Here is a 16,570-nt window from a genome sequence, read left to right on the forward strand (position 1 = left end):
CAAAGCTGCATTGTACCTATTTTTCAGTAACAGTGTAGCTTTCCTCACATAAATCCTGAGGAGCATCTTTTATTTGAGTCTTATTCTACCGTCATGCAATTAAAGATTCTCCTAATGTCAAAATAAATAAAAAAATACTTAGATTCAACACTGCAGCAAATTAGATTTTCAATTCAGTTCAATAAGAAATATTTATGATAGATGCACAATTTATTTTAAGATGAATGCCAGAAACTTTCTCTAAAGCCACAAATCAAGAAGCTATACTGCTTATTTAATCTTTGAAGAGAAATCTATTGCTTGGTATATCCCAAACTGTTCTTCTTCACAATGCGAGATTAATAACATTGTTTATGTGGTGCTGGAATGAAAAACACATAAATGTGTCTCAGGGCCCTTTATAAGGAATCACCGTTGCCTTAAGAAAGCTTCAAAAGTAAAAGTAACTTTTCTATCCACATCAGGTATAACCTGACTTCACAGTGAATTTATGTTTGTAATCCACGCTAATAGTTCATAAAATGGAGGATTAAAAACCAATGTTTCAAAAATTGTTCCCTTAAAGATTCCTACAATTTCTTTCATTTGTATTATACTTGCCATCGCGAAGGATCTTATAGTTCTTTACACACAGGATGGGAACCACTTCTTTCTAGATCTAGGTGATATACAGTAGCTGTGACATTCTGACTGCCACATTGCTTAATAGGTCTTATAGTGAAGTTAAAAATTACAGTACTTCAACATTTGAATTGAATTGAGGGGCAACCTTAATTAAGCCAGTGGTAAACTCCGTGTAATCAAGCACCATTTCTCTTACAAATATGAGTAACTTACCGTGCGCAGTGTCCCTAGTCATGATACTAGGGCACTGGTATGGCAAGTCTGGTCCAGATGGAAGAGCGCCACCTACTGGTCCACCTACAAAACATACTGCAGCAACATGGCTTTCCCTAAAGGCCTCTCATCCCAGGAACTGCCGGCCAACTGAGCTAAGCTTCTGAGATATTACTGCCATGGACCACTTTGCTGTTGGTGGATTTAAAACGGAGAGAAAAACCAGGGCGATCCCTGCAATTATCACATGCGAGCTCGAATTCCCCTCTCCTTGCCTTTCTTTCTTCATTTTCAAAGAAGAAAAAGTTCAGGTGTTCCATCCATTAATTGGTTAGCAAACTGGTTTCAAACTGTTAATTTGCTCCACCGATATGACAATATATCATCTGCTCACAGCAGTCTAAATCTGCACAGTCCATAACAAAAAGTAGAAATTTATTGCTGTTGTCGTCAGCTCTGAAGCAAAGCAGCTTTCGTCTTTAACAAAACCACATTCTAACCCCACAATAGTTCTCTGCTTTTCAACAATACACTACCCACAGAAAACTAAAACAATCTCTAAATACTGTAGCCATCTTAACAAAAAACGCTGGTAGAACCGAATAATAAAACAATAAAAGCTCTTTAATTTTATTTCAAATTCATGCCATAAATTGACATAAAATACAAAAACAAAATCCATAGAGTGTTATAAAATAACCACAGTAACACCCCAATTAGGAATTGACAAGAAACAAGGAAAACATCCTGAAGCACAGACATTGTTAAGCAATTTAACAACATTAGACATTTTTTAAATCAATATTCAGCACAGAAATACAAAAGATGTAACAGAAAAGTAGAAAATATTAAAAACATATTCATAAAAATCTTGCAGTGTCTGGTATAGAAGTTATCATGCAATACATTTGCAAGATTCAAGTCAGATTATGCAAAACAAGAGCTGGGTCTCTGCAATTGGCTGATTTTATTGACTAAATTTCACAGTTTTACACAGAATGAAAAGATGGTCTATATGACTACTATTTGAAATGTTGTCTATTTCTGTGGTTTGCATAAACTGTTAAGTACACGATTGCTGGAAAATGACACAAAGGAATGTGCAGAAAGCCGATAATCAGGAAAGGATTTAATTTACACTATAATATCAAAGGTCATTCTGAAAGGTGCATATATGGTCACATGTGTATGCTGAAAAACAATAATAATTGGCAATATTTTAAGCAAAGTGACTAACATGTTACAATCAGGTAGGTGAAAGAAGCTCCTTCTTCTGTTCCGTGCATGATTTAAAAAAAATTCCTTTTATATCGGATGCCGGTTTCAGACTAGGACACACATAATTCAGAAAACAAATACACTTACTGTACATTTGTTATACTCAGTCATTTATGACTTATAAAGCTACTACACAGATCTCAGATCTACCAGCAGTAGGTCAGAGAAAAAATGTAGCAGTATTAAAGAAGTACATATCATTATGCATTTTACATCATACAGTATATAGAGCAGAGCTATGTCAGTCTTTTTAAGTGTAAACAAAAATACTTTGTAATAATTTGCTCATGAGTTTTCTCCTCAGATCTAAAGCTTTAAGAGCACAAGTTAGCATCTTTTGCCACTGGGACAATCCCCGCACTGTACTTGGAATATTTGTATTTTTAGCTTTATTCACATTAAAAGAAAACCCATCAGAACAAAGTGCATGAGGACTACAAGGAATAAAACTGTTACACCAAAATCAAAATGGACGAACACTGCCCGAAATATCCTTGTTTAGCCCGTGTGTGCCTAGTCGTTTTTAAAAATATTCATCTATAAACATATGCTTCATTGTAATATTGGTAAAACCTAAAATTGAATGACTAACAAAAGCTGTTTAAAGGAGAGTGCTCTAGAAACCTGGGGTTTGGAGCAGGGAGACTACAGTATGTTGGGGGCACTTGGTGGAAAACAAAGTGTGGTCTCTAGAAAGACTTACGTCCCTTTACAGCACAGTACTTCACCCCAATTTCTGGCAGCCAATCCACAGCTGTAAAAATGGGTACCAGCATTGCTGGGGAGTAATGCTACAATGGACTGAAGTCCCAACAAACTCACAACCTGCTGAACGTTTTGGAATCAGGAATAAACTCTGGTTTAATGAGCTTCTATACAAACACCTCTGGTCTGAGTACAGCAAGTGAACAATTACCTTGGACTGCAAAACAGTCCCCCAACTATGTATGGAGAGCTTCCCATATAAATATCTAAAATAGAGGGCTTTTAATTTTTGTTCACTTACAATGAAAAAAATAATGCAATACAGAATTATTACAGATATATTAATATTGATTACTAATATGATAACAACAATTAATATGATTACAAAAATGAATAATACTTGATCACAATTGACAACTAACAATGTAAACTTGAATTAATGAGTGGCTGCATTTGATGTTACAGTACCCTCATGCGTACTGAAGTAATACAAGAATATGGCACAATTGATTTGGCTTGAGCTAAACTGGCAAAGCAAAATGTGCAGTTCTTTTTAGATTTCAGACAAGCTACCATCCTGAAACACCATTATGTTTTTCAGTGTCCAGGGTCAGGTGAGGTATATCGTGTCAGTCCCCTCTCTGCGATCACAGCACCACTGTGTCTACCGGCCCTTATGGGTCTGTTAAGGCTGACTCATACCCAATGTTGAACGAGGCAAAAAATGTCACGCTGAGATCAATAGCATTTTCTGACAATCCGAGATGAAAAAAGCACAAGACTGTTCATATAGATGAGGAATGTGATGGATAAGGAAAAAAATGATCTTTAGGACACTGACGTACTTAAACCCATCTTGCAATTCCATTATGCAAAAGAAATTAAAAAACCCATCAAGCTCAGTTTGTACTAGTTAATTACACCCATGCCGATAAGTAAAGAAATCAGTGGGAAAATACAAACTGGAATGGCTTGCATTGCTTTCAGAAGAGTTTAGTAAGTAAAATGCACCTTTTAAAATTCGTTTTCCTTGGTTTCTTGATTGTCTTACATTCTCACAAATGTCTTAAATATGTAACAGAAAACAGAGACCGTTAAAAAATTAAAAATGCAAATTTCCCCAGGTCACCCAACAGTCTCGCAATCTGTTTTCATGCGTTTTTTTTAGGACAAACCAAAGCTCTGGTCAATTCACCACCACCAGGCACACTGTACAGTAGCTTACTTGGCCTTGTGAAACCTCATGCTGCTTGATATGTGCCCTTGCTAACAATGCCTCAGGTAAAACAGCAAAGAAGAAAATCAACTGACCAGGAACATGGCGCTTGGTAGACAATTAAGTACATGGCTTCCTTTGGTCTCTTAAAGCACTTATTGATATGACATATACCATACAAAAACACATACATAGCTAATATAACCTAAATCCTTTTATTCCACATACTGTTATTGGATTGGTACTCTTCACTGGCACTGTCTAAAAGTAGGAGGTGTCCAGAATGTTGTTTAAATTCCTTTCAACATTTCTGCTGAAAGCCGCTCACAGAATGATACCGTACCCAAGGGGAGGCCAGCTGTCTTTCTAGAAGACGCAGCCAGGAAAGAGACGCAAGCCAGCTACAGCCGCGGACGGGGTTTTTCTAACACGGAGACGAACAGTGCCGCGAGACGACGAGGCGTAGCCCTTGTAAACGCGCAGGTATATGGAGAGGTTTTAATTCCCGGGAGAGTTTTAGTGTGGGGCGGCCGTGCCGGGCCTCTCCCGGCGCGGAGTTACGGGGGGGCGACGCTCAGATGTTGGTGAGCACGTTGCTGGTGATGATCCTGACATTGAGCGTGCCCGGAAGGTCGCTGCTTTGCCGGTTCCCCTTGTCGCGCAGGTGCACGGTGTGCTGTTGCTGGAGGTCGCTGGGGTCACTGGGGAGGACCACCTGGCCCAGGAATGAGTCGCACATCACGTTCTTGTTGTAGATCTGTCCCAAGCCCAGACGGAGAGGGAGACAGTGTTATCCTCTTAATAGACACTGACTACCGGCAGGACTACGAAGGGGTCTGTGAGCCCTATATTCGCAGGGGATTCGAGGAACACGTGTTAAATAACTGAACAGTGTTCAGGCACATTCGCTCTCAGCCCTGGCAGAGCTGTAAACCTGTTTCAGAAAGAATCTGAAGAAAGGCAGAGAGAAGAACAGAAACGTGCTCCTGCAGAAGGTCTGAGCCCGGGCCATTTCCTATTCCTATTGTACTCTATATTATTTCTCCCTTCCGAGCCCCATCACAGGAGATGGGCATGAGCTGGCCAGGATTTCTCGGGCTCAGCGCAACAATGTCAAGTGGTAGTAACTGGGCGTTTGTCATTTTGCAGCACAGTGCATCAGTGAGGAAGCTCTCTTCCAAAATCTCTTGCAATGAACTGTGAGGTTTGCAGCGTGTTACATTATGAAGGGCTTGAGAAGCAGAGCATTGGGGGAGGGTGCATACATGACCTTGTTAAACCCGTGGCACTGGGACCGTGGCACACTGATTTACAACTGTAAACTGTAAAAACTGTAGATCCACACCGGGAGGGTTTACAAACAAGTTACTGATGTAATTTAACAACAAAAAAGAAAGACTAGGGATTAATTGGTCTGTCCTCCCTGCTACAAGTTAACAATTTTTTTGCTGTATGTGATTTGGTGAGTAAAGGTCTAACAACAAGCCCTTGTGCCAACATCTGCTTTGGCGTGAGCCAATTTGAGTGCTAGCAAGCCAGCAAGCCAGCAAGCCAGCAAGCCAGCAAGCCAGCAAACCAGCAAATCTGCACTATGGCATTGTGGTTAGCTATATTGCCCCACAGTTTTATGGTCCTGGGTGTGTCCTTGGTGTGTCCTTTTGTGCGAAGTTTGCTTGCTCTCCCCAAGCTTTTTGGGGGATTTTCACTAGGACACATTAGTTGGCTCCCACTACCCAAAGACATGCAGGTTAAGGTTGACTGGCTACTCTTAATGGTGCCTTTTTCGGAGGAAGAAGTGCAGTTTGATCCCAGTACAATCAGTAGTGGCTAAGAGACCGAGAGAGACTGACACACTCAATGTCCTCCTCTTAGCACGTTCGTGAATGGAGCACTAGAAGCCATGAACGTCATTTCCATACCTCTATTTGGATGCCTTCTTTTGGTTTCTTCCTGTAAAAAAGCCCTGTGACATCAAACTCTGGATTGCGTGTATTCTTATGCACTGGAGAGCGAACCTTTTGCCCTTCACAGCTTATGATGACATAGGGATCAGAAGCTAAAAAAAAAAAAAGATGTAAACATCTCAAATCCTGTCAGAATAACACATACACTTTCCAGCATGTTTCCAAGAAGGAGGTCTTCATTAGAATTAAAAAATTAATTACAGCAGTTTAAACATCCATTATCATTTTACAAAAACTGGACTTTCCTTTGGAAAGAAAATATGGGGTAGGGCATACAATAAAACTCAGTTTAAAATAAAACTTCCTGTTCAGGTATTACAGTTTAAGACCACTAGGTGGTGTTCTGTCACAAACATTCTCATTAAACTCGGAAGTGTCACAAATCTCCAAATTGATTTGTTTCACTTGTCTATTCAAAAACACATGCTTCCCTAACAGAAATTATTTTGTTAAAAAATGCATTTGATATCACGGAACATACTTCGAAATATACTTGCTACTTGGTGATAATAAAATTAATAATTACACACCTAATTTAAAATACTTTATTCAAGATTACCATAAGCACATCATACATATAAGACACAGCCCTGCATTGCTTCAGTTATCTGCATATAGTGGGACAGAATTAGCAATGAAATGCAAGACCCACTTCCCACCATGTTCTTTGCCTCTGCAGTGTTGCACGCTGCACGAAACTATACCTCCATCAGAGTCCTGGGCCTGCAGGCCTTGGGCACTGACCACATGCACCTGTGTGACCAACTGGGGGTATCCACACATGCCGGTCCAGCAGGTCTGAGGTGGCTCATCCAGCGTTAGCTCCCTGGAACCAGGAGACATGGTCTTACACGGGACTGAGCAAGACATCTGCTCTTCACAGTCTCCAGCCCTACCCCAGCCATTCACAACCATCTGAACCTCACAAACTCCCATCACAGCTGAAGAGCACTGTTTTACTAGAAATGTGGGATTTTGATCAGATTTTTATTTCAGACCTACCAAATTCGGAATTACCAGGACCTGCAGACAAGCTCAGCTGTCAAACATTTTAGCCTTTACAGGCTGATCTGATATACCGTCAATGCAACTGTGCAGGTGCCTAAACCTCACAGAAAATGCCATGTTGCTGAAGCGATTCAGAAATCTCTGTTAGTGCTGGTTCAGACTGGAAACGGTGACCTTTTCATTTTTCAACCCACTGCCTGAGATACTCAAGAGGCATGGACAGGGAATTAATTCTTTGAGCAAACTGGAAGAGGATTCCTAAACAGATGGGGGAGGGTGTGACTGTGACTGTCAATCACCACCACTGCAGTCATGTTAAAAGACAAAATCAAAAGATCCCTGGACTAAAGTAAATACCTGGGTCTTAAGAAAGGGGAAATAAAACACGTAAAAAGTGTCTGTATGAGAGGATATTCAGGCGGGCCATCAGCAGGAGACATAAATATAGTAATGATTGTAAAAATCAACTAATTGAAAGGTTGTTTTTGTCAGTTTTACCGAATTTAAAAGGCCTTTGTTCTGAAAACAAGACACTAAGAGGGGGAAGAGAAGAGGACAGTCAGGTGAGGATGTACAGTAGCACATATGTCACACTTACTTGCAGTCCGAGGGCAAGTCCGTGAAGACCCTGAGCAGGAAGTCGCCCTGCAGGCCAGGGTCAAAGGTGCTGGGGATGATGACGTAGCGGCCCTCCTTCAGGTCCTTCCTCAGGAACACGCAGCGGGAATTGATGAAGATGGAGCTTGCCACTTTCTGCTGGGCTGAGTGCATACGGTACTTCCTGTTCAGCTCCACCTGGGTTGGGGGGTGGGGTGGGAGACGGACGGACAACGTGAGACACTATCACACTGGGACTGCCCTGGCTCCTTCTACTGAGGACTGTGAAAGACACCCGGCGACAAAGCTTCTAGGGTCAGTCCCGGCAGGTACAGAATTCAAGTTTTGAAGTCATTTCTTTTGTTTCTGCCATCACGGAAAACAGGCGCCGTGAAGAGCCTTCTTTAAATTATTCATTGGAGCAGTACTACCCAGTCCCCCAATTTGCTTATGACATATTTTCAGAGGGATTCACATGATAAAAAAGGACCGCTGTGTTAACACAACTGGTTACATACTGTATACAGTATGTAATCAAATCTTCTACGGAGGTGATTCTCCTTGTTAAATAATATCAAGGTGTAAATCAATGGATTTAAAATGGTGAGAGGTGTCACCTGTGCAAAATTCGGTTTGGTTAGAGTGTTATTAGAACTTGCTTCACTTCAATTTGGATAGATTCAGGTAGAAGTGGTGTTGGTCCCAGGATGTCTCGGGTTCTGTTGTTGTTTTCGGATCAGAAAAGACCTTTTAGCCGGAGCTCGGAGTTGCCCCCCAGCGCTCACCCGGTGGATGTCGAAGCCGATGGCCAGGTTTTCTCCCTTGCCTTCTTTGGGGCGGGCGCGCCGGTCCTTCTGCTGCAAGCATATGAGCACCTCGTCCTCGGGCTTCTTCACGTCGAACACGTACTGCACACACAGGCACCGGACACAACCAGCTCTGAGATGCAGGCTCGCGAAAGGCAAGATGCGTTCGCAACCCCGACGGCTTAAACCTTTCGCCACGAGAACCGTAAAGCACTTCATACAGGTTCATGGCAAAGACGTGTCCAGATTTCGTCTGGCTTTCGTTGTGGCCCGACTAGATTTAAAGTTGAGATTTATTTCAGCATGACTAAAGCCCTCCTCAAGATGGCTGAAAGCCCTGTCCTCTTCTTCACATCACTTTACACATTTTATATTTACCAAGTTATCTGGGAAAACATCTTGCCATTTCAGGTTCAAATATTTTTCATACATTCACAGGGAAATAAGGAATAGTTTGAGAACTTACTAGTGTCAACGAGTAATGAATAATCGAAGAAATGCTGCTTGAGGGCAAAAATAACTTTGAAATTTCATTCTGCCAACCCAGTTTTGTTGCAGTTCAGTGAGACCTCAGTAACACCATATGTGAACACACAGCTGTCACGGAAAAGCACATCCGAGTAGAGCATTCATTTGTGCCATGAAAATCCATCTGAGTGGCAGAGCACAAACCTGCATGGTATAAGCTAAATGAGCGCACCAAGATTTTCTTCTAAAAACAGGTGTGTGTCAAAATTAGACAATCTCTCTAGAACCCCTAGATTTACAGACTATCTCTGCATTCTAAAACACCTCAATTCACAGAACATCAATGCAATCTAGAATCCCTATATTTTACAGATCATCTCTGCATTCTAGAACCCCCCGATTCACAGAATGTATCTGCAGTCTAGGACACCATGATCTACAGATCATCTCTGCATTCTAGAATCCCTTGATTCACAGAACGTATCTGCAGTCCAGAACCCCATGATTTACAGATACTGTAATCTCTGAATTCTAGAACCCCTTGATACACAGAACGCATCTGCAGTCTAGAACCTCTATATATAGAGATCACCTCTGGATTCTAGAACCTCTCTATTCACAGAACGTATCTGCAGGCTCGAATCACTAGATTTATAGATCATCTCTGCAATCTAGAACCCCTGGGTGTACCTGAGGGTTCTGGAGGAAGGTGGCCTTATAATTGATGCAGCCCCCCGTGCGGTTCTTCAGGGGGTCCTCATGGCGAACCCAGGCCCCCCGCATCACCTCCTCCTCCCAGGTCTTGTGGATGCTCAGGTAGGAGGTGTTGATCAGCCGGCACAAGATGAAGTCCGTGAAGTGGGTGCAGAAGTCGTCAAACGTCATCCTTGAAAAGCGCACAGCAAACCAAAGGTAATCAACCTGGAATTCTCTCATGACATCCCACCTGAATTCCGACAGACATTCTTAAACACAGAGCTTCCCAGGTCCAGCAGGATTTGCAGATGTCTTTGAATCACTAACAGCACAAGCCCTCAGGAAGCTTAATAAGCTCAATTAAGGCTTAACCTCCCTGTAACCTTCTAGATCTGAAGTTCGTGAAAATTTAAGAAGACCTATAAAACTTACTGAATGATTTCTCTTCTCTTACCCTTGAGGTCTTATGACTAAAATTTTTAATACATTTACACTGGTATAGTCAACTTATGCGAGTCCTGACCTCAGTTTTATCATTCAGTTTTACCTCTTGCATTGTGCCGTTCCTGTCTGCTTTACAGCAAAAGTACATGCACTATTTTTACACAAAAGCAATCATGTAGTAGTTACATAGCAGTACTGTATGTACTGTTATTTTCTATAGAACAACTGAATAATAAAAAGAAACTGTATTAAACTCTCAATAGAAATGGGGACCGGGATGGCTGAGGCTATGATACACGCTAAAAGTGTGGTGAGAACGTGTAAGCATTTTTGGGAAACTTGTGCTGCAATCACTGTTTCATAGAAAGGGCAAACTAGCAGCAATGAGGAAAGCTGGCTAGAAAAGAGAACTGCAGCTTTACGTACAGGGTAAAGAAGTCGCTAGAGAACAACTCTTACCAGAATTCTCCATCGTCCTGCACAGTCACTCCCAACTTCTCCCTCTCACTCTTGCTCACTTTTTGCCATTCTTCAGAGCTGCAGACAAAAGAACGAAACAGACATTCACAACTCTGCACGCTAAGGAGGCCATGACACATTTGCTGTGGTCAGGAAGAAAAAATCTTTGGGCCCAGCTCTACTTCTTTCTCTCTGTGCTGCAAGCTGGAACTATCTCCTTCACACAGAATATCTCTATTAAAGCACCATTTTTATTTTACTTCTGTTTTAATGAGTTTTTGTCCCCAATGGCCTGAACTGCCAATTTTAAGTAAGAATGACAGAAAACCCTTTATTATGGAAGTAAATCAGGCAAAGACATTAACTCCTTTGAAAAGGTGCTATTTTAGTACTTTCATTTCAGTAGCCTTCCAATTTAGAGACGACGGTCTGAGTTTAATAAGATATATACATTAACATAAAAATAAGAGGATGAAATAAACAAGCACACACTGATGTACAGCCCCCTAGTAGCATTCTGCACTCAAGACTGAACAAAAATGTATTGAGAAGACAGCCATAAAAAACCAAAACCTTTTTCAGCATCTACAGGCAAAAATGGACCATAGGACACAAGGGAAACGTCCAGGAAGTGCCTTTAAGACAGGGGTGTCTCTTGAACAAAGGGTTGTGGGAATCTGGAATAAGCTACCCAAATACGTTGCAGTCGCTGCTGTCCTTTGAGAAATGACCTGAAGGGCTCCTCCAGCCAATTACATCATTTTTTCCCCCCACTTGTTTCATGAAACTTTTAAAAAAGGTAATGCCAGAACATCTGGCCTCAAAAGCACTAACTCAAATCTTTTGACCTCAAGAAAACCCCAAAACAAAATTATATGCAGAAAGTTTATCTAACACTCCCAAGAAGCTGCAGATAACTTAATGAAATAACCCAGACACCTTCTAGCCAAAAATCTTCAGTTAAGACAGACTACTATTGCTGGAAGCAGCTTCTTAAAAAAACAGCACACCCCTGACTGACCTGAAATGAAAGCACGTCCAGTTAAGTAAATAATTCATAGCATGTTATGAAGAAGATTCACTTCACTTTAATAAGATTTCTTCTTGTAAATAATTTATGCCAAATAAAGCCAAGCCAAAAAGAGAACACACTTTCATCTGAAGTGCATGCCATGAAACCATGAAAAAGATGAGCACCAAATTTATTTGAAAGACAGCAGCTGCCTTTCAGTTTCTGGAAACACCACAAGTAATCCCAAATTAATCATGCAAATTCACAAAAACCACACAGCAAGAATTTAAAAACATGCTCTTTTACAATCAATCTAGTTTACAGGTGAAGAAAACATTTGACTTCATACATTTAAGCCCCAAATACTGTAAAATAGTACAAACCCTACATTAAATATTAAATGTAAAAAGTTTTGCTGTGACAGCAATGCTAATTTGCTAGAATTCTAATGTTAAAATGTTGTCTATATTTTTTCAATCTTTCTGTCTGTAGTGCACAAAAGAGCACTACAAACTGAAAATCAAGATTTTAGTTTCAGAATATGACAATAGTAATTATGAAACAACCTTATGCCAAAGGAGGAGAAAATCTGGAGATACAGTATGACAATGAACCCCCTCTGCAGACATTAAGATTTATAGTTGAAAAAGATACATGATAGAAGCTGCTCTTAATTTCTTTTACATCAGAAGTGGGCAGCTCCGGTTCTCTAGAGCAATCAGGTCCCCCTGGTGTTCATTCTGATCCTGATGACTTAATTGAGCTAATTATTTGGATAGGAAGTCTAATCACCTGTATTTTTAGACATTTGATTGTCTTAATCAGTGACTGACTGAAAAGTACCTGTAAAACTTCAGGACTGGGCGCTCCAGGACTGGAGAGGCCCATTAGAGCAGATTGCTTAGATAACAAGTCTGCAGGTGTTAAGCCTCATCAATTTCGATTATTACATCACGAGTCGTACGCACTGGAAATCTGGCACACACCTGTTTTGGGGTGGCAGGAATTGAGAAAAGTAAATACAAGAGACACACAAGTATGCTGTTATTACACTACATACAGCTTTTAAACCATGGTCTATACTGGAAATAACATTTTTGCATGAATTTTCTCAGTCAGGGAGCATAGCTGCCAGGGCCTGTTTTCTCAGTCAGGAAGCACCAAGGGCAAGGCCAGCAGGTTTCACTACTCTGACGATTTTGCCCTGTACCTCAGGTTCCCCAGCTCTGCCTCTGTCACCTTGTGTTAAAAGAAAGCTTTGATCGCCCCTAGAATGTCGGAGTATATCAGCTTCCTTGAACAGATCCGCAATACCCAGAGTTCAGAAGAGTGCTGTGACACACATAGACATGAAAGCTGCAGGATGGGACCGACCTCCACTCAGCCGACACACAAGTCGTAGTACCAGCCTGACATCCACTGATCTGACACTGTACTGCTCTGCCCACCCAGACAGAAGTCTTCGACAGCTGCCATGCAATTCCCCTGACAGCTGTTGCTCGCTCAAACACTGCATTTTAGACAACCGAGAAATCACTCTAATGAGACACACACAGGGTCTAAAAAACCCTGCCCGGAGTGGTTCCAAGTGATCCAGCCAGTACTTGGGGAGTGGGAGCCATTTCCTGAATGGAAGCTGATTCCTCCCACGGGTTGGATTTTAAGAAGACAGTAACAGGCCTTAAAAGATTCACAGCTTAATAACAAATCTAATTCTGGGGAACCTTGCACTATCAAACTCTTTAGAAAGTGTGGCATGATTTCAGTTATCTGTCCAGTTATGTCACGCTGACTGAAATGTGTAATTTCCAAAATGTGCCAAACCGATAATATTGAAAACAGTTAATTTTAGTGTTAGTGCCAAAAGATAAAGACCAGCTTTATGACATAAACAGAAACCACACAACTTAAATTGAAAAGGAAACCGCAATGTTATTTTCATATTTCGCACTGATGAGTGCACAAGTAAAATGTACACGGTAACGTGTAAAACTTCCAAATTACATCACAAAACAGACATTTCCAGGTATATGCTGTACCATGTTCTGTGTTCTTCAGAACAAGGCAACAAAACTTCCAGTGAGGCAAAGCGGCCCTATTACAGGCCTGTGAATACATTTCTTTTAATCCAATAGAAACATTCAGCTCAACTTAAAGACGGTCGTGCCGACAAATACTACTTACTTGTCAACTCTGCACACAGATCACGTCGGAACATTTCTGCGGTGAAATATCTGCTGCCCAACTTGTACTTATTCGCTCTAACATCACATTACATTAGTCATAACGGTGACTAGGGAGCAGGAAGGGCCGCATCACGTCACAATTCTCTCACAAATCTCTTGACAACATGGCAACAGTACTTTCACGAAGTTCACGATTTTGCACCTAGTTCACAATTTGTAAAATTTTGCGATACCATCAGTTTATTTCGTTACTGAGATTTACTAACGCGTCTGAGACATGAGACATTGGGACTGGCGATCCCCTTTATAGTTACAATTAATATCAAGTTAAGCAAACTCAAATCCAGGTCAAATATTGTAGACCATTAAAAAAGTAAGACCGCAAGACCAACATCATTCTCGGAACTGCTATTCAACAGCCACTTGCCCATCTCTGTATGTACAGGTTAATCTCACACACGACACGTCTGTCGTGACCGTCAGGGCTCAGATTTACCTGTCACTCCACGGCCCGTTCCACTCCTTCTCCCCCCAGGGGTTCCTCATGCGGATCATGCAGAGCTTCTCCGACTTGAAGAAGGCCAGCAGCCCGTGGCCCAGTCGCACCTTCCTGACATCTGTCACGGCGTAAGCGTGCCCCTTCACCAGGCCACAGTCTAGCCGTGCCTCCATGTCCGCCGAGCTGGTGGCCTTCAAACGCACAAGAACACACCTGAAAGGGCCGCGGGAATGAACAGCCCCCGTATGATCTTTACAAAGGCACGAAGGTACGAGGGAATGTGTTCCAGGTGAGCTGGGCGAGCCCATGGTTCTGAGCGGGGGCTTGTGGTCAGCCAGCTGTGACCAGGACCCCCTGAAAACAGGGGAGCACGATCGTCTGGGAGGGCTTGATTCCAACTAATAACACCGCAAAAACATTTTGTTTTCGAATCACACCTAAGGTTTTTGCTCCGTGGAGTTTCTAAATTTTTCGTTGGCTGGCAACAAATGATTTTACTCTGAATAACAGTGACCAATAAAGTGCGCCACAAAAGGTTTTGTTTGACCAGATTTAGCAGTCAAAGTATAATGATACTGAGCGGTAATGATTACAATTCATCAGCATTAGTCTTAAAACTCTGCTCAGTCACTCCTATGGGCACTCCCATCCCCCTTTCTTCTTTGTGACTTTCTCAGTCAGTCACAAGGAATTCTTGGGTCACCAAGCTGGTGATGAGAAACTGGTGTCAACAACTTTGCAGCTCTTGTTCACACTCCTCGTGCTTTGTGAATGTTTTGTTGAAATTGATCTCTGAAATTCATGAATATAAAAGAGTATTTTCAATTCCCTGTAAAGATGTCTGTCTGAAATCTCAACAAGAGTGTTCTTGTTCAGTTGTTGCAGTGGCTTTGGAAAAAATGGAACCTGGAGCAAATGGGTAGAATAGGTGCTGTTTTATAATCCAAGACTTATTATTCAAGAATGCAGAACTGTACTTCAGATGTGTTAGATTCACAGACTGATTATGCTTGAGTGCCGATATTAAAGGCTCTAAGCCTTCTATACTACCATGGGCAGATGTACTGTAGAATCAAAATGTACTACCACTATACATTTAAGGATTCATGGCCAAAATACTTAAGCAAAAAAACTACAATGGAATATTTTATAGAAACAACATTAACAATACATCTGCGAGAGAAAAGGAGAATTGGCGAAATGGGTACAGACATTAAGATCTTACCCTGATTGAACAACTGATGAGGCCACCACGGTTGTGCACCTTCAGCACCCTCTCAAAAAGCTGGTTCCTCGCTGCCTCGTCCTCAGAGAACTTGCATTCCACTAGGTCCAGTGGCTCAGAGACCCCACCAGTGAAGTCCACTAGTGCATCTGCTGTATTTCCACCATCAAGAGCTTCATAGCAGCCATACAATCTGGGGAGACATAGTGACTTGTCAGGACACTCCCTGTCCATTGACTACATACTGTATAAAGAATCTCTCTATGGCAGGCTAGCTGTAAGAAGGGCAGTAATTGAAACTGACCTATAGAGGATGCTATACAGCCTCTAATGCTTGCCAATAGCAACACTAGAGGTGAATAGGATAGAACCGTTTAATCGTGGTTAACACTGTTCTTATCTCCCTATCTACTGTTATTGGCTGTACTTGCTTTGCGTAGGCCTTCTCCACAAGAGCACTCCAGAACTCGTTGCTGACGTTGGAGTGGCAGTATACTAGCTGGTTGCCGACGGTTGGGAGTCTGTCGTCGATAACCACGTCAACCCAGTCTCCGAAGCGCCAGAAGCGGAAGTGGAAGATCCCGGCGTAGGAATTTGGCTTCTCTGAATCCCATTCCTGATCCTTCCAGTCTGGAATAACCTGCAAAATAATCCCCACAGTCAGGATACTGGAAAATGAAGTACAAAGGAATTGGTTAATTAAAGGTCATTCAAGAACTACAAATGCGAAGCTTTATGAGGATTATATCTCCATTTTTTCTCATAAGCAGTGCTGCAAAACTCTTTGAGTATTCTGTTTTCTTCTGCTAGTATGTTCTTGCTTGCAGTTCAGCCAGTGTCCTATTATGTAATCAGCAGAGGACCGCTGTTTCAACTAATACAACAATTCATGAAAAACATTACAAACCCCTTTGCACATAAAAATGGGCCTAAAGCCGCCCTGAATGTAATGCAACTGAAATTGAATAAAACATATTTTCACTTGCTTTCAAGGGTATCACTATGACCACCCTGTTTTTTTTTTTTTGCAGTGACATGTTTTCACACCACATTGGTTTGTCAGCCTGGGCTCCAAGCAGGGCAGAGACCATCCTGAACAAGGGAGGTCCAAAAAAAAAACAGTGAGCAGTCTCTTCTCTGGATCAGACCAGCTATATAACAGGTAAGCTT

The 16,570-nt window shown here is 41.7% G+C and overlaps 1 protein-coding gene across 2 annotated transcripts in view; it reads right to left on the reverse strand.

Moving 5' to 3' along the window:
• Positions 1–1,440: 1,440 nt before the first annotated feature.
• capn5a (calpain 5a) overlaps positions 1,441–16,570 on the reverse strand; it is a 37,655-nt gene continuing 22,525 nt past the window's right edge. For both annotated transcript variants that reach the window (XM_088639169.1, XM_088639168.1), the window contains 10 exons: positions 15,832–16,040; positions 15,401–15,593; positions 14,173–14,366; positions 10,479–10,556; positions 9,570–9,765; positions 8,391–8,513; positions 7,607–7,803; positions 6,705–6,826; positions 5,956–6,092; positions 1,441–4,793 (listed from right to left, as the gene is read on the reverse strand). In XM_088639169.1, coding sequence (XP_088495295.1) covers positions 4,611–4,793; positions 5,956–6,092; positions 6,705–6,826; positions 7,607–7,803; positions 8,391–8,513; positions 9,570–9,765; positions 10,479–10,556; positions 14,173–14,366; positions 15,401–15,593; positions 15,832–16,040 — 1,632 coding nt within the window. In that variant the 3' untranslated portion in view covers positions 1,441–4,610. The remainder of the gene's footprint in view (positions 4,794–5,955; positions 6,093–6,704; positions 6,827–7,606; positions 7,804–8,390; positions 8,514–9,569; positions 9,766–10,478; positions 10,557–14,172; positions 14,367–15,400; positions 15,594–15,831; positions 16,041–16,570) is intronic.

Source organism: Lepisosteus platostomus, chromosome 7, assembly GCF_059453375.1.
Source record: "Lepisosteus platostomus isolate fLepPlt1 chromosome 7, fLepPlt1.hap1, whole genome shotgun sequence".
NCBI lineage: Eukaryota > Metazoa > Chordata > Actinopteri > Semionotiformes > Lepisosteidae > Lepisosteus > Lepisosteus platostomus.